General features: G+C 40.4%; 1 protein-coding gene across 6 annotated transcripts in view; it reads right to left on the bottom strand.

The window, feature by feature from the left end:
- LOC133539563 (protein argonaute-4) overlaps positions 1–18,547 on the bottom strand; it is a 53,728-nt gene that overhangs the window by 26,694 nt on the left and 8,487 nt on the right. For 2 of the 6 annotated variants that reach the window (XM_061881564.1, XM_061881566.1), the window contains exons 2-8: positions 10,235–10,409; positions 9,979–10,099; positions 8,232–8,413; positions 7,811–7,947; positions 6,677–6,810; positions 5,494–5,554; positions 5,100–5,187 (exon numbers count right to left, since the gene is read on the bottom strand). In XM_061881564.1, the coding sequence (XP_061737548.1) occupies positions 5,100–5,187; positions 5,494–5,554; positions 6,677–6,810; positions 7,811–7,947; positions 8,232–8,413; positions 9,979–10,099; positions 10,235–10,409 (898 nt within the window). Of the gene's footprint in view, positions 1–5,099; positions 5,188–5,493; positions 5,555–6,675; positions 6,811–7,810; positions 7,948–8,231; positions 8,414–9,978; positions 10,100–10,234; positions 10,410–18,547 lie in introns of all 6 variants that reach the window. The other 4 variants (XM_061881568.1, XM_061881569.1, XM_061881567.1 and 1 more) reach the window with 3 other exon arrangements.

The raw sequence follows: 18,547 nt of genomic DNA, 5'->3' as shown, positions 1-18,547 counted from the left end.
TGATGTCTTTAGGCGTGTTTTGATGCATATTTGTATTAGCCATCGTAATGTAATGACGCTAGCGTTGTTAGCATTAACTATTAAGCCAACGCGTTCACAAGTGTCTGTGTTGGTACTTTTAACTTACAATGGCATTCTATTTGTTTCGTTTCAGTTTCACAAATTCTCTACTACAGTGGTTCTCAAATGGGGGTACGCGTACCCCTGGGGGTACTTGAAGGTACGCCAAGGGATACGTGAGATTTTAAAAAATAATTCTAAAAATAGCAACAATTCAAAAATCCTTTATAAATATATTTATTGAATAATACTTCAACAAAATATGAATGGAAGTTCATAAACTGTGAAAATAAATGCAACAATGCAATATTCAGTGTTGACAGCTAGATTTTTTGTGGACATGTTCCATAAATATTGATGTTAAAGATAATTTTTTTGTGAAGAAATGTTTAGAATGAAGTTGATGAATCCAGATGGATCTCTATTACAATCCCCAAAGAGGGCACTTTAAGTTGATTGATTGATACTTTTATTAGTAGATTGCACAGTACAGTACATATTCCGTACAATTGACCACTAAATGGTAACACCCCAATAAGTTTTTCAACTTGTTTAAGTCGTGGTCCACGTTAATCAATTCATGGTAAATGATGATTACTTCTATGTGTAGAAATCTTTATTCATATTTGAATCACTTGTTTATTTTTCAACAAGTTTTTAGTTATTCGTATATCTATTTTTCCCAAATGGCTCAAGAAAGACCACTACAAATGTGCAATATTTTGCACTTCTATACAATTTAATAAATCAGAAACTGATGACATAGTGCTGTATTTTACTTCTTTATCTCTTTTTTTCAATCAAAAATGCTTTGCTCTGATTAGGGGGTACTTGAATTAAAAAAACGTTCACAGGGGGTACATCATTGAAAAAAGGTTGAGAACCACTGCTCTAGTAAATTCACCAAAACGTCAGAGCGGAGTTATTGAGCCTGTTTAGATGATTGAAGAGCTAACTTTCGCATCTAGTTGGTCCATGACGATGACGTTTTGTTTGATCAGCTGTTTTACTTCCATATGACAGACACCGTTTGGAAGTAATTAAGGTATGTAAATAAAAAAATTTACAGAATTTTGTGTAAATAACTTATTTCACAACGTGTATACCTGCGGCTTATTGTCCTGGGCGGCTGATACATGGAAAAAAATATATATATTCTCAAATTTAATGGGTGCGGCCTATGCACCAATGCCCTCTATAGTCCGGAAATCACAGTATGTTATATTGTTGCACAGTCATGCGTTTTTGTCTTATTGTAATTACGAAAAAAAATATATATATCAATGAGCTTGGAAATTTGAGGTATGCAATGGTATGACCCGTACTACACCTGTAACTACTTGGTAGTGTTGAAGTGAATTATATTTATATAGCGCTTTCTTCTAGTGACTCAAAGTGCTTTGCACAGTGAAACCCATTATCAAAGTAACATTCAAACCAGTGTGGGTGGCACTGGGAGTTGGTGGGTAAAGTGTCTTGCCCAAGGACACAACGGCTGTGACGAGGATGGCTGCAGCAGGGATCAAACCTGGAATCCTCAAGTTGCTGGCACGGTCGCTATACCAAACAGAGCCATGTCGCCCCGTCGAATTCCAAATTTGTACTACTCGCCTAAAACTAATTTGAAGCAGTAGCCATACAAAATAATAAGTCCTTATTACATTAACAGAAATGTAGATAGAACAGGAAGTACCCAGATGTTAAACTGTAAATTAGCAAGTAGATGAATAATTATTTTCAACCGAAAATTACGCAACGTGTTACAACTAGAGATGACCGATAAATGCTTTAAAATGTAATATCGGAAATTACCGGTATCGGTTTCAAAACGTAAAATTTATGACTTTTTAAAACGCCGCTGTACGGAGTGGTACACGAACATAGGGAGAAGTACAGAGCACCAATAAACCTTAAAAGGCACTGCCTTTGCGTACCGGCCCAATCACATAATATCTACGGCTTTTCACACACACACAAGTGAAAACAATTCATATTTGGTCAACAGCCTAACAGGTCACACAGAGGGTGGCCGTATAAACAACTTGAACACTGTTACAAACATGCGCCACACTGTGAACCCACAACAAACAAGAATGACGAACACATTTCAGGAGAACATCCGCACCGTAACACAACAAACAAAATATATACCCATAACCCCTTGCAGCACTAATTCTTCTGGGACGCTACAATATACACCCCCCGCTAACCCCTATCTCAAACTCACCCACCTCAACCTCCTCATACTCTCTCAGGGAGAGCTTGTCCCAAATTCCAAGCCGCTGTTTTGAGGCACGTTAAAAAAAATAATGCACTTTGTGACTTCAATAATAAATATGGCAGTGCCATGTTGGCATTTTTTTCCATAACTTTTGGAAAACCCTTTTACATTGTTTAATGCATCCAGCAGGGGCATCACAACAAAATTAGGCATAATAATGTGTTAATTCCACGACTGTATATATCGGTATCGGTTGATATCGGAATCGGTAATTAAGAGTTGGACAATATCGGATATGGGCAAAAAAGCCATTATCGGACATCTCTAGTTACAACATACATCATCCGCTTATCAAGGGCCTTTGTAACCCGTTCTGAATTATTTCTATTATTAATTACTAGGGGTGTAACGGTACGTGTATTTGTATTGAACCGTTTACGTACGGGGGTTTCGGTTCGGTTCGAACGTGTACCGAACGAGTTTCCACACAAACATATTAGGTAGCGCACGGCAGGTTGTGTAAACAATGAAGAGCGAGGCACAACACACGGCTGGCTAGCATCGACCGGGCTAGGACAACATGCAAAATCCAGAGCTGGAAGACCCTCCTGCTTGTCAAGATCTTCCGTTTGGGAACACTTTGGCTGCGCGGTGCGATACAACAATGGAGGACAGAGGTTTGCCGACATTGTTCAGCAGCAGTAGGGTACGCTTCTGCCAACACGTCAAACATGCTAACCCCTTTGAAGCTTCACCACCGCATTTAAGCAGCCTCTTCTTGGCAAGTCAGACAGGGCTGAAGTCATAACAAATGTTTTTATAGCAGCAGATTTAAGACCATCCATCCATCCATTTTCTACCGCTTGTCCCGTTGGGGGTCGCAGGGGGTTGCTGTATTGCATTAAAAACTAGATTTTGACCTACTTCTATGTTGGAACAACAATAAGCCCATATATCCTCTTACTACCAAAATTAGCCAGGCTGGGGTGGGGGGTGTTTGCATTCAGTGGTCAGTTATACGGAATATCCATCCATCCATCTATCCATCATCTTCCGCTTATCCGAGGTCGGGTCGCGGGGGCAACAGCCTAAGCAGGGAAACCCAGACTTCCCTCTCCCCAGCCACTTCGTCTAGCTCTTCCCGGGGGATCCCGAGGCGTTCCCAGGCCAGCCGGGAGACATAGTCTTCCCAACGTGTCCTGGGTCTTCCCCGTGGCCTCCTACCGGTTGGACGTGCCCTAAACACCTCCCTAGGGAGGCGTTCGGGTGGCATCCTGACCAGATGCCCGAACCACCTCATCTGGCTCCTCTCGATGTGAAGGAGCAGCGGCTTTACTTTGAGTCCCTCCCGGATGGTAGAGCTTCTCACCCTATCTCTAAAGGGAGAGCCCCGCCACACGGCGGAGGAAACTCATTTCGGCCGCTTGTACCCGTGATCTTATCCTTTCGGTCATGACCCAAAGCTCATGACCATAGGTGAGGATGGGAACGTAGATCGACCGGTAAATTGAGAGCTTTGCCTTCCGGCTCAGCTCCTTCTTCACCACAACGGACCGGTACAACGTCCGCATTACTGAAGACGCCGCACCGATCCGCCTGTCGATCTCACGATCCACTCTTCCCTCACTCGTGAACAAGACTCCTAGGTACTTGAACTCCTCCACTTGGGGCAGGGTCTCCTCCCCAACCCGGAGATGGCACTCCACCCTTTTCCGGGCGAGAACCATGGACTCGGACTTGGAGGTGCTGATTCTCATTCCGGTCGCTTCACACTCGGCTGCGAACCGATCCAGCGAGAGCTGAAGATCCCGGTCAGATGAAGCCATCAGGACCACATCATCTGCAAAAAGCAGAGACCTAATCCTGCGGTTACCAAACCGGAACCCCTCAACGCCTTGACTGCGCCTAGAAATTCTGTCCATAAAAGTTATGAACAGAATCGGTGACAAAGGACAGCCTTGGCGGAGTCCAACCCTCACTGGAAATGTGTTCGACTTACTGCCGGCAATGCGGACCAAGCTCTGGCACTGATCGTACAGGGAACGGACCGCCACAATAAGACAGTCCGATACCCCATACTCTCTGAGCACTCCCCACAGGACTTCCCGAGGGACACGGTCCAATGCCTTCTCCAAGTCCACAAAGCACATGTAGACTGGTTGGGCAAACTCCCATGCACCCTCAAGAACCCTGCCGAGAGTATAGAGCTGGTCCACAGTTCCACGACCAGGACGAAAACCACACTGTTCCTCCTGAATCCGAGGTTCGACTATCCGGCGAAGCCTCCTCTCCAGTACACCTGAATAAACCTTACCGGGAAGGCTGAGGAGTGTGATCCCACGATAGTTGGAACACACCCTCCGGTCCCCCTTCTTAAAGAGAGGAATATGTACTGTACAATCTACTAATAAAAGTCCATAAATCAATCAATCAAAAAAAGCACCTTATATGTAGAAAGGTTTTGTTAAGAAACCATTCTGCGTCTTATCTTTTGTTTTTATTTTATATATGTTGACCACATTAACCTTGGCAATGGGCCGTGTGTGTATATTTATGTTATGCCATTGTTTACAAATTTGGTAAATAAATAACCAAAAAATGTATACTTTGTTGTTTTCTTACTGTACCGAAAATGAACCGAACCGTGACCTCTAAACCGAGGTACCTACCGAACCGAAATTTTTGTGTACCGTTACACCCCTATTAATTACATACAAAATAATATATTGTCTTGCAATATATGCCACAATATAGATATTAGTAAGTGCAAACTCAAATGAAAAAATTTAAAAATAGCGGTGGAAGAGAGTACACTCACGTTTGGTGGCTGGCTGGTCGGCGAGTGACATTGCACACCCGGTACTTCCTTTTCATCTGACCACAGTGTGTCACCTCCACTTTCAAGCCTGTCAAAACACAACAAACAAAAGTTACAAAATGATGCAGGATTCGAGTTCAAGTTTTCTTAAAAAAAAAATTTAAAAAATCAATAAAACTGTGTACTAAACTCGACAGTGACTTATGTGGTGTCAAGCATTCAGCAGTGTTAGTCTCCGTAAACACCTTTACTTCTACAACCCGTGGACAAAATTATGGAATCACTCAATTCTGAGAAAATTATGGAATCACCCTGTAAATTTTAATTTCCAAAACTATCACCTGCATCAGATTAAATCTGTTCATTAGTCTGCAGTTAAGAATAGTGTTCACACCTTGGATAGCTGTTGCACCAGGTGGACTGACATGATTCATGGCTCCAACACGAGAGACGTCAATTGAAACAAAGGAGAGAATGATCAAATTTCTTCAAGAAGGTAAATCATCACACAATGTTGCAAAAAATGATTGTTCACAGTCAGCTGTCTCTAACATCGGGACCAAGTACAAATAACATGAGAAGGTTGTAAAAGGCAAGCACACTGGTGGACTAACAAAGAAATATGTCTTGAAAACAGAAAATGCACAGCTAAACAAATTAAAAACACATGGGCAGCAACTGGAGTCGCCATCTGTGACCTAACTGTAAGAAACTGCTTGAAGGAAATGGGATTAATGTACACAAAATTTAAAATGAAAGTCGTCATTAAGAAATAAACAAGGTTCCAAAGGACTAGGTAAAAGCAATCGTCAGCTATGGATGAAAGTCATTCAGTGATGAATCGTGAATCTGCATTGCGCAAGGTGGTGATGATGGAACTTTTGTTTGGTGCTGTTCCAATAAGCTCTATGAAGAAAACATGTAAATGTCCACAGTCATTGATGATATGGGACGGCATGTCAGGTAACGGCACTGGAGAAATGGCTGTCATTACATTTTCAATAAATGGACACGTTTATGTTGACAATTTGAACGCGTTTGGGTATGACATAATTTAAAAACAACTGTAAAAACCTTATTTGAAGAAAGGTACATAAGGTCAATGTCAATGTCTAGTAGTCAAATAGTGAACATCAGTGGTGGAAATTGAAGAAATAGTCCATGACTGACAAAACTAGAGTACAGTTTGTCACAAGTCCACACCTCAGAGACTGCTAGCTGTTAAAAAAGCCAGAGATATTGCAACAAAGTACTAGTAGTGTGTTGTAGTGTTTGTTTTTCATGATTCCATAATTTTTCACTCCGATCTAAAAATGAAACCGTCACTGACTATCACAATATATACTCTAGATTTCTTTTTGCGTTTGTTAAAGCCAGCAAGTTTCCATTTGAAATGACTATAGTTGTGTGTCACGCTTGTCATCTGCATTTTTTCTACAAAATCAAAACAACTGTATGAACATCCTCCAAGACTGGTGATTCCATCATTTTTTCCCCCAGGGGTTTTATGCTGCACTGTATCATACGGCCCCTCAATGAGAGGACCGAATATAATAAAACACATACAAATACTCACCTCTTATTTCCTTGGTGAATTTGACCCGCTGCGAGTCAGTCAAAGGTTTGGTCTGTTCATTGATGTTCTGTATATCCAACACCTCGCACATGAACTCAATCACAGGCTGAGCACGGTAGAAAGCAGTGGCCGACACTGGGGGTTTGGAAGGAGGGAAGAAAAATGCCACGTGATTTGGTTTTACAGTATATGGCGGAACAAAACACCAGATAATATGTCTGCTAATGGGTGCCATTTTGCGGTCCTTATACACACACCATAGTAATACTTGTATCTCTGACTACGGTAGCCGTAATGGGCCAACAATCCATCAAGCGGTGCGGCTTCAAAGTCCTACTAAAACATTTTGACAGATTTTTGAGTGCTGTGTGTAATGGTCGTTATTTTCAATGGAACATTTAAAGTTTTGGTGTGGTACCTACTCAGGGGCTTAGTAGTTAGAGTGTCTGCCCTGAGATCGGTAGGTCATGAGGTCAAACCCCAGCCGAGTCTATAAAAAGACTATAAAAATGGGACCCATTACCTCCCTGCTTGGCACTCAGCATCAAGGGTTGGAATTGGGGGTTAAATCACCAAAAATTATTCCCGGGCGCGGCCGCTGCTGCTCACTGCTCCTCTCACCTCCCAGGGGGTGATCAAGGGTGATGGGTAGAATGCAGAGAATAATTTCGCCACACCATGTGTGTGTGTGACAATCATTGGTACTTTAACTTTAATTTTACTGGCATCATATTGCAGTCAACACTTATGTCTTTGGTGTGACTACCATCTACTGGTCACACTTATAAATTCACCATGTACCAAATAAAATTGCTTTGAGGTCAGTAAGCACAATCAGAATTATTCCTTACATTAGGCTATAACGTGCACTGTCGATTTGAGAAATGTAAAGGATTTTAAGTGCGCCTTATAGTCCGAAAAATATGGTAAGCATAATATAATAACATAATACTGATATACTCTACCAATTAAGACTGAATGAAATACTATATTAGCAACTGCAATTTTCACAAATAAAAAAAACACACCAATTATTTAATATGATCTCCCCCATTGGTGTATATGACAAGTGGTAATATTTTTAAGTGAAACAACAAAAAGACTGCTTTTTTTTTTTACAGTTCTGTCGTCCTACCATCGATGTTGAGCATCATGTTCCACATGGCAGGACGGACGGACTGATGGAAACCAAACCACACCTCCCTGCCTCCGCCCAGAGGATGGTAGTAGCCCTCAGGAGGGGAGAAGAATGAACGGCCCACCGGAGTGTATCTGTGTACATTGACACAAAGGAAATCACAAACCACTTTCTTCTTGAATGATGAACTGTTTGTATCAGTATGTAAATGTGTAGTAAATTAGGAGCAGAGGTGCATTTTTAATAAAACTTCCTAATACGCAGGAAAAGCCTTTCAAAAAAACATCCATTCGGGCGTGTAATCTAATTTGATGAATGCAAGACGGCAGGAAATTCAGTCAAAGCTTCATAAAATGTGAAAAACAATAATCCAAGCATGGATCTTGAAAACAAGTGAAGAATAGACGTTAATAAAGACCTCATGGAAGGGAGATGCCGTGTGATAACATCCAGGGCCTGAACGGAGTCCTCCGGGACCTCGTTCAGGTGACCGGACAATGCTTCCAGCAGCATCTGAAGACTGACAACAGACACCCATTGCAAGGACACCTTAAACGTCTGATCTTTCCCTTCGCCAGGTAGGGTCACCTCCAGGTCCACCTGCAATTCATGGACATAGATTAGAAGGTGGGAATTGAGGATCAGTAAACAAATTGAGTAGGTGACCCAAGGAGACGGTCAATGAAAGGTTTTGTGAAATAGTTGACAAACTACAAGTTCATTCTGAAGAAAACAAACCTACACTGCGACTCTTAGAAGTGTGGAAAGTTGAGGTAAATGTGCCTGAATGGCCCTCTCTGGCAACGGATAAGCTATGTTTCTTATAATAGCTGAACATGCTACACTATATACCATAAGGGGATACTAACTGCTAGGATAGAGCTTTTGGAAGTAAACCTGGATGGGCGGATCGATACAAGTATCAACAGTAACGATTCCTCGTAACTTTATTATTACATCAATATTTATGATCACAACAGCTTTGTCGTTTTCATTATTTATGAACTCAGGAAAAAAGAGCCAAAAGTATTTGCATTTATTTAGTTATTTTGCACTATGAACTACCGGTATATTAAAAATATAGTATGTCATAAAAGGGAATAAGGAAATAATTTACATGTTAATTGATATTAATACACCCTTATCCAATGTTTTTGTCGCATTACAGTTGTGATAAAAAAATGTAAACATTTTATGATCCTGAAAAATTTTAAATATGAAAATTGTTACGGCCAATTCTGCCCCTGTAACCCATTTAGTATTGGATCGGTACCCAAATTTCTAGTATCGCCCAAAACTAATATAAAGTACCCAAACAACAGAAGAATATGTGCTTGGTACATTTTAACAGACTTGTAGATGTACCTGTGTTACAGTAAAAAGTAACCATCCATCATCTGTAAATTAAATATATTATTAATAGTTTTCAGAACCAAATACAACTTGAAACGCTGCAATGTTTCCACACGTCAGCAGCCAATTGGAAACCTTTGTAACCCGTTTTGAAAGTATCATTTATAAATGTAGTGATATACATTGTTATCACAAAAGGCTGCAATATACATCATGATACGGATTTTAGGCAAAAGGTATTCAACGTTGTCCAGGCCAATGACCCCCAAACTGATGGAATGAGGCGAGGGGACTTATCATATATTGTCATAAATTGTGTTTCAAATTAAACTGGCACCAGCCAACCAGCGATCCTGAAAGGGACAAGCGGTACAAAATGGATGGATGGATAATAAAAGGTACCTTGCTATTGTGCAATACTGACATATCCCAAAAAAAAATAGTAGTACTGCTAACAGCTAATAAGCAAATAACACGCTAATCACTAGCTGGTTAACTAAGGCGCTGATTGCTAGCTATCTTAAATTCTAACAAATACAGTAATAGTTTAAGTTTTTAAATTTAAAAACTGCAAAGTACTGTGAGCAGGGTGTCCATGGCAATGCCATTTATAAACAACACTACAGTGTGTTAAACCAATGTTTATGTATTTAAAAACATTTAAATTTGAGGAAAAATAATATACATGAAAAAGTCCAATGAACTAAATATTTTAAGACCCCTCTGCAGTAATTCTGCGACCCCTTGTTAAGACCTACGGCTAATCAAGACAATAAAAAAATTAAAGTGATTCAGCGAATGTATATACCAACCCTGTCTCTCCCGATTGGCAGTGGATGTGCTGTATACATGTTCCTCTTCCCATCATAACCAGGCTGTCGATCTCCAAAGATCTGCATCTTGAAGTGCCGCACCATGGTGTCCACCACCTCCCTAAAAAGACCAGTATACAGTTGCTGAGGTGCTCATACACTTAAATTGTAAATGTACAAATGCAATAAATAAAGCCTCGCTTATAAATCAACCTTCATGGGGAGAAGGAAAGAAAAAAAACGTTGGTAGATTTACCTGTTGACCCTCCGTGGCCGTTTCTCAGGCTTGATGTCGATATCATAGTGATAGACATCAATCTTGGGAATCTGCACTTGGAAGTGGTTGGCCAGGAGACGGATGGGTTTCCCCACCGTGCCAAGGCCGGGACGCCGTGGCGGCTGGAACAGAGAGGGAGGGGCAGGAGGAGGGCCTGGAGATGGAGGAGAACGGCGATCAATTCACAATTTGTCAAATACCGACTACCGAAAACAGAATTGTCTCAGGGTCCACCAATAACAAATGCGTCACTTGGCACATGTCACAATATCGGAAAGTGAGAATTTATCGCATTCGGCCAATGTCAGGCTTCTTAATTTCATCAGCGTCACCTGCATGAATTTACTGAAACACAAAGACACCCTGATTGATCCACAACGTTGGCCCCTGACCCACATGGGTCAACCAGAGGCTGACGAAACAATGACCCCCAATTATCCCTCCCACCCCCAGCTCCACCCAGACATACAAGGGCGTCCACCCCAAACATTGAGACAAAGCCCAAGCTCCTCTCAGACAGACAGCAGCAGCGCCATATGGAGGGGTGCCGCGCCGAGTCTGGGATTACCGTTACACTCGGTACATATAGCGCAGACCTCTCACAATGCATAAGACAACTATTCACCTATGCATACAATCCTAATCAGGCTTGTATAGCTTCCAGTTTTAAGAGCGCTGTCATCCTTTTTGCAGGGATTGGGGAATATTGCTTTTAGTAGAACCCCCCATCATTACATCATTATGCCTACCGGCACTGTGCCACAAAAATGACAAGATGTTGCCCTAAATTGTGTGATGTTAAACAACACGTCCCCAATCTTTGTTCTATTCATATTTTTTAGAATTATGCAGGGATGAATACCAATTCTTATGTGGACATTACCCAGCTCCCTCCACCAGATACTCACTCATCTATCTCCAATCAATACTCATTAATATTTAAATGGTAGGACGATGGAATAATAATTCGTAATTCTGTCTCAATTGTTTTGGACTGCTCTGTATAGAATTAGTCTGAATCCATTGGCACCACATGCACATGTCGTCATCGGCGTAGGTGGTATTAAAGGAGGCTGGGGAGATGCTTTTGTCAACTGACAGCTCAAAGGACTGTGGGGGTCCTACAGAACTCCATGCGGCCGCACGCTCCAGTTAGCAAGTGAGGCGCGAGAGCACAGACAATCGGGACCCCATTGCTTCTTGAAAACACATTTGCCTGCAATGCCCCTATCAAGCCTGGGCCCCAAATGTCCTCCCCCCTCTCCCTACTACCACTCCTCTGTCGTAATAGCGGTAGTTTGAGTGCCGTCTTCCTATTGTTAGCTTTGTGTGAATGTCAGCTTGTCTATGTGTTTGCATACATTTGCCCTGGTTCTCAATTAAGCATTGAATCGGTTTGTCAATCAAAATTAGGAATGGCCAATATGGCCTAAAATCTACATCGCGATAATTACATTGCGAAAATGTATATCACGATACTTTTTTTGTTAGGGTAAAGATAAAATATTAATTCAACGGGTTACAAAGGCTCCAAATTAGGCTGCTGACATATTGCATCATTTCCGGTGGGATTATTTTGTCAAAACCATTATTAATCTACTTGCTAATTTATTGGGGCGGTTTAGCTCGGTTGGTAGAGTGGCCGTGTCAGCAACTTGAGGGTTGCAGGTTCGATTCCCGCTTCTGCCATCCTAGTCACTGCCGTTGTGTCCTTGGGCAAGACACTTTACCCACCTGCTCCCAGTGCCACCCACACTGGTTTGAATTTAATTTAGATATTGGGTTTCACTATGTAAAGCGCTTTGAGTCACTAGAAAAAAAGCGCTATATAAATATAATTCACTTCACTAATTTACTGTTAATATCCGGTTACTTTCTATTGTAACATGGTTCTATATACACACATGTTAATATGTAATAAGCATTCATTCTTCTGTTTGGTAACTTTACATTAGTTGAGCTATAATAAAAATATGGGTATTAATCCAGTACCAAGTTAGTTTAGGGCCAGTATTGGCCATACCAATGCTGAAACTTCAAATTTTAAAGATCATTGAATATCAATTTTTGATTACAGTTATAAATCAGACAATAACACGGCATTGCAATTAAATATTCAAATTATTTCTGACTTGGTTCTCATTTAAATTTGGTTTTTGATCTGAAAGCCTTCTTTACGTCCAGGAACTAATTTTCAGAGTTTGTAAACGACAAAAACATTTTTTTTTTTTTAAATGCTAAATTATTGATCTAACAAGTACTGATAGTATACTTGGCATCGTTACTGTCGATAGTTGTATCGAGCTGCCCACCTGCGTTTACGTTTAAGAGCTTTGACTTATCAGTTGGCATATCCTCCTCACGTGTGTCATGTAGCATGTAATGATACTTGTCAGAAACATATTTCTTCAAATAGAGGTTTTGTTTTGAAGAGACGTCATGCCTCAATTAATTTGAATAAATAAACTGGTAGCACCCACCGTGACCTCAGAGGGATAGGCGGTAAAAAAAAAAACACAGACCAAAGCCAGGCTTTTAACAAGCAGTCATCTGGTTGTTTTTTCCATTATAAAAATGTGTGTAGGCGGAACTGAGAGAGCCATGTAAGGAGGTGATATACTGTAGTATAACCTAATGGAATAATAAACACATGACAACAATGGAGAACATCTAGCCCTGTATGTTCTTTCCACCAGCTTCAAAACGCACTTGCCACTTTACAGAGCAGTTATTTTGGTACCGTCACCGGTTTTCCGATTGCGTGGACACGCCATTTGATTTTTGGCAATCGTAGCTGTAGAAAGTCTACTAGGCGTTAAATGTGTCCCTGGTAACCACAGCGTGATCGAGCAGTAGGGCAGTTAGGATTGTATCGAGGATGAGGATGATGGCTGGGCCTGATGACTCAGGGACTGACAGAACTGAGCGGTGCACTTACGCCCACACCTGCAAATACCTGGATTAAGGAACTGCACTACACCATTCACTTGTTTGCATTGAAGTTTTGCATGTTCATTCATAACCACTACATTTTGTTAATTTAGTCCTCAATTGTAGAAATAGGATAGACTTAATTAATCACATATTGGGGGAATTTCTACTCGGTACCTGAGTGCGAGTTAATAAAAAAGGTACCTGTACATCTCTGCAGTGCTATGGAAAATTACGTTTTCCTGCTTGCATTTATAAAGAAATCCTAGATAGTGAGAGAGTGGGATGTCTTGCAAGCTTGTGTCAGTGTCACTTCCTGACAAAGCTACATAACCACACAATTTCTGTAGAAGTCAGAGCATTGGTTACAGCTGCAAAACCTAGAGCTTTGCAAATCCATCCATCCATTTTCTACCGCTTATTCCCTTTTTGGGGTCGCGGGGGGCGCTGGCGCCTATCTCAGCTAAATATTATCTACTATTCTATTCAGCCAGATAAAAGACCAAAATATTAGAAACACCAGTAAACATTATATTTCTAGGGCGTACATTATAGACAGTGTGAACTACAGTCACAGTAAAACACGTGATCAAAGCAATATTTTCTTTGTAGACTCAAAATGATATGATCACTCTGAGTAGAAAGATTAGGTGTACCTGATAAAGTATCCTGATAAAGTGTGTAAATTAATATACATTAAATGGGAAGGGACTTTAAATAAAATATATACTATGTTCTCCACATATTTTTATTTTCTCCAGTTCTCTCTATCTGGATATTAAATGTATCCCCCTCACCTCCACAGTGAATAAATGTAAATGCTCGGTCGCTCTATTTTTCAAAGTGATGTCCTCGTTTACATGCACAAAATCATTTCCTTCCCCAAAGGCTGTATGGCTCCAAAATGCTAGGGGTGGGATTTTGGTCATTTCAGCTAGTTGAGCTGTGGGTAGAGGAAGAGAATGCCAGATGCCAATAGCTGTTTTAACAGGGGTTTAGTTTAGTTCTTCTAGTTATGGTGCTCTAAAAGGCATAGGAGAAAATACAATTGTGATGGCTTGCATTGACATAGGTATTTGAAAACAAACTTTACCACTACGCTATAAATGATTTTTAATTTATGAATTTCTTTCTCAGGGCATTCAATCAATCACTGAACTTTTCATTTTTTCTTAATTTCGCCTTCCATCCGAGCAGAATTAAATCAGTTTATGTTTGGACTCAGATCCGACCATCTGAGTCTGACTCAGATTCGACCAATCTTAGTGAAGTGTGAGATTAAGTGAATTATATATATAGCACTTTTTCTCAAGAGTCTTAAAGTGCTTTAACTTGTTAAACCCAATCTACATCTTTAGGCTACATTTAATCCAGTGGGGGTGGCACTGGGAGAAAGGACTAGGGTGGCGGAAGCTGGAATCAAACATGGAACCCTGAAGTTGCTGGTACAGCCACTATACTAGCTGAGCCACGCCGCCACAGTCAGACTCAGATCAGAGTAAGACTCAGATCCAACCAATCGATCGAGTTATGCATGCAAAAATCCTAGGCTGTTTCCATTTCCAATACAAATAAGTGTATATGTCCACTTATCTGTCAGTGGACTCGATATGGAAGCGCTAAAAACTACAACAGAGTCGAGATGCAGTCGAAGGAGGCTTGGCCTGGAGGGAAAGCTTCAAGCACGTAAATAGGACCGATTACAAAACAGCGTGTTTTGAAGAGACAGCCAGAAAACAGCTTTTAGATGGTCTGTTACATTGCAAAATTTTGATCAAAATGCCACATTACCTGTTATATATATCACAAGTGTTTTAAAAGTAGAAAAAAGATCTATAATACGACACATTTAAAAAGGCATTGACAGGCAGGGATTGTTCTTAACCCTGTTATTGATATCTACTTATCACTGACGAACAAAATACAGACGTGTTATTTTCAGGATATTTTAATTTTCAATAAAATCATTTTATTTTGAAAAGGGTGTTTGTTACGTTTCTACCCACAGGGGATGTGTTGTCGTCATCGAGAAAGTTCTGCCATTTATTGAACGGGTAGAATGTGTTGTGTCCATTAAAAAATGTACTTATTGGAGAGAGTGTAGCTTAAGTGTGGTGTATCAAAGTGGGACACCCTCTCCCTCGCATCGTTACAGTCTTCTGTTTGGAGACCACGGAAGTAAAAGAGTCTCCCTCCATTTGGCTTCTCTTCTTCTCCTGTGAACTTAATGTTGCAGAGACCGGCGCTTACGATCGATCGATCAATCAATCAAGTAAGTGTACAGACGCTAGAGGGATCTGGTTTCTGATGACATAGTCAACACGTCAGTCGGTTCGTCAGAACACAATCCAATTAACAAGTGTTTTAGAAAGCTGGTTTCAAATCAAATCACGTAATAATGTCAGATGTTCTTTGTGGTGCATGTAGACGCAGATACTCCGGCAGAAAAAGATGATGTGATCTCGTCAAAGGCCTTGTTTACACAGGACGCCAAATCTGATTTTTCTGCACTCAAGTGGCACACATCGGATCTGTTTTGCCAGTCTAAATGCTCCAAGTGCTTCGAATCTGATCCTTTCACATCAGATTTGGGCCACATCAGGAGATAGTCTGACTTTGTTTGAAATTTGATCTTTTCAAATATGACTGCAGTCAGAAGGCCAACGCGACCTGTTAGTGACTTTTATGGCATCTTTGGTCGAGCTGTATCATTCGTGTATGCAAGACAAGACTAAAAGACAACCTCTTTCCTTTTTGCAATTCTGTTCTTCCTCCTCCTGCAGGTGTTTTCGGTCTGTGTATGTCGCGGACATCTGTTTTTTGTGTGGAATAGAACAATTATTTAACATAAAAATCAATGCTTCCTGTTTTTTTGGTTTTAAAATAAAGAAATAAATATTCTTTTTTTTTTTTAAAACAGAAAACAGATTGTTTACAATTATCCGATTTCATTGAGGTATATGAAAATCGAAAATGGAAAAGTATTTTCTCTACTGACTGTTTAAATTGTTTGGACATATGGGTAGATTGCACATGCACAGGCCCATTTTAAATATTTTTATTCAGAAAGGCCTTTTGATTGCTAATTACAAATATGTTTTTTAATCTCGTCTTTGTAGCATGAGATCTTGTTTGATAAAAAGTGCATTAGAAATTAAATTTTTTATCATAAGATTATGCGCATTGTCTCTTCTGAATCCTTGTCAGTGAATAACCCGGAACAACAACAACAGAAGACGTCAACGGCGACGTCAAAACAAGTTTGTTGGGGTCAAGAGTTCCCTCTTCTACTTTTTAAATGTCCAGAGACAAGGAAAGTAACACATTTTATTTATTCTCTATCGAGCAGGAAAACGGGTCCGTGTACATTGGTCTTCGTCTGTTGTTGTTGTTCCGGGTCACTTCTTATTCCATTTAACTTTCGGTTTGTGTTCATTTTATCAAACTGAGCATGCTAGTGACGTCTAGGCAACATTAAAAGACTACGTTTACACTACATGCCAAAGTGGCCCAAAATCTGATGTGTTCTAAATCAGATTCTTTCCAGGAGACTGTTTACATTGCAAGTAAAATGTGATCTTTATCAGACTCCAGAATAAACAACAGGTCAAATGTGGCCACAGCGTCACTTGCCTGTGCAGTTTGATAAAGTGCAGACAAAGGAGCTTCATCTGTCAAAATGTGCTTGTAGATAAGAGTGGACTTGTCATTAGCACTACAAGTAATTGTTTCATTAAATATTTCATTTGATATCTAAATCCGTTTTGAAACGTGAGTCTTTGATGTGGCAACAGCGCAAATCTTTCTTTGACGAGACAACTCATTTCGACAGAATACCAGATTCCGTAAATGAGAAAGTTGCTACGACACGTAAAAACATGGACGCCACGCATGTTAGTGGGTTTGTGCGATGGCTGTTGTGTAGAAGAAGGCAGCAGATGACGGAAAACAACTGAAGGCAGAGGCAGAAGAGAATTTCAAAAAGGAACATACAGCTACAAGTTTTACGTAGCTGACCAAAGATGATGTATAAGTCGCAATCAGGTAGCATTTCCATTTAAACTGCAGTCACTTTTGTAACATCAAATTCCAAACGGATTCAGACTACCTCCTGTTGTGGCCCGCATCTGATGTGAAAAGATCATATTTGAAGTACTTTGGAGCGTTCCAACTGGTAGAAAAAAAAAACATCCAATCTGTCACTTGAGAGGAAAACAATCAGATTTGGTATATCGCGTGAAGGGCCATCGCCTACACCAGGGGTGCTCATTACGTCGATCGCGAGCTACAGGTCGATCGCGAGCTACAGGTCGATCGCAGAGGGTGTGTCAGTCGATCGCCAGATAAGCATTAAAAAAAAGACCTAAAAATTAGCTATCATAAATCATGACGTCACTTTCATCACTTGATTGTCTTCTGAGATGACGCTGGATGCTGCGAGCTCATTATTAAGAAAAAATTACCAACAGTAAGGCGAGAAGCCCTTTTTACTTCAACAGACTTTCGCGCCATACGTCAAAACTCTAAAGACGGACTGCACATTTGCTGTCTTTACAATAAACTTCATCATGCCTGTACCAACAAAATAGGAGTCTCAGAAAGCTGGCGTGCAACATTGTATATCTTACATTGTATAAAAACTGGACAAATTAAACAAGGCGACTCGGTAAAGAATCTGGGTATTATCTTCGAGCCAACTCTCTCCTTTGAGCCACACATTAAAAGCGTTACTAAAACGGCCTTCTTTCATCTGCGTAATATCACTAAAATTCGCTCCATTCTTTCCACTAAAGACGCTGAGATCATTATCCATGCGTTTGTTACGTCTCGCCTCGATTACTGTAACGTATTATTTTCGGGTCTCCCCATGTCTAGCATTAAAAGATTACAGTTGGTACAAAATGCAGCTGCTAGACTTTTGACAAGAACAAGAAAGTTTGATCACATTACGCCTGTACTGTATATACCTTTATATACATATATACATACATATATACCTATACTGTATATACCTTTATATACATATATACATACATATATACCTATACTGTATATACCTTTATATACATATATACATACATATATACCTATACTGTATATACCTTTATATACATATATACATACATATATACCTGTACTGGCTCACCTGCACTGGCTTCCTGTGCACTTAAGATGTGACTTTAAGGTTTTACTACTTACGTATAAAATACTACACGGTCTAGCTCCATCCTATCTTGCCGATTGTATTGTACCATATGTCCCGGCAAGAAATCTGCCTTCAAAAGGACTCCGGCTTATTAGTGATTCCCAAAGCCCAAAAAAAGTCTGCGGGCTATAGAGCGTTTTCATTTCGGGCTCCAG

The sequence above is a fragment of the Nerophis ophidion genome, linkage group LG21 (genome assembly GCF_033978795.1).
Source record: "Nerophis ophidion isolate RoL-2023_Sa linkage group LG21, RoL_Noph_v1.0, whole genome shotgun sequence".
Lineage (NCBI taxonomy): Eukaryota > Metazoa > Chordata > Actinopteri > Syngnathiformes > Syngnathidae > Nerophis > Nerophis ophidion.
Note: the sequence above shows the minus strand (reverse complement) of the source record. Positions and strands in the feature narration are given on the sequence as shown.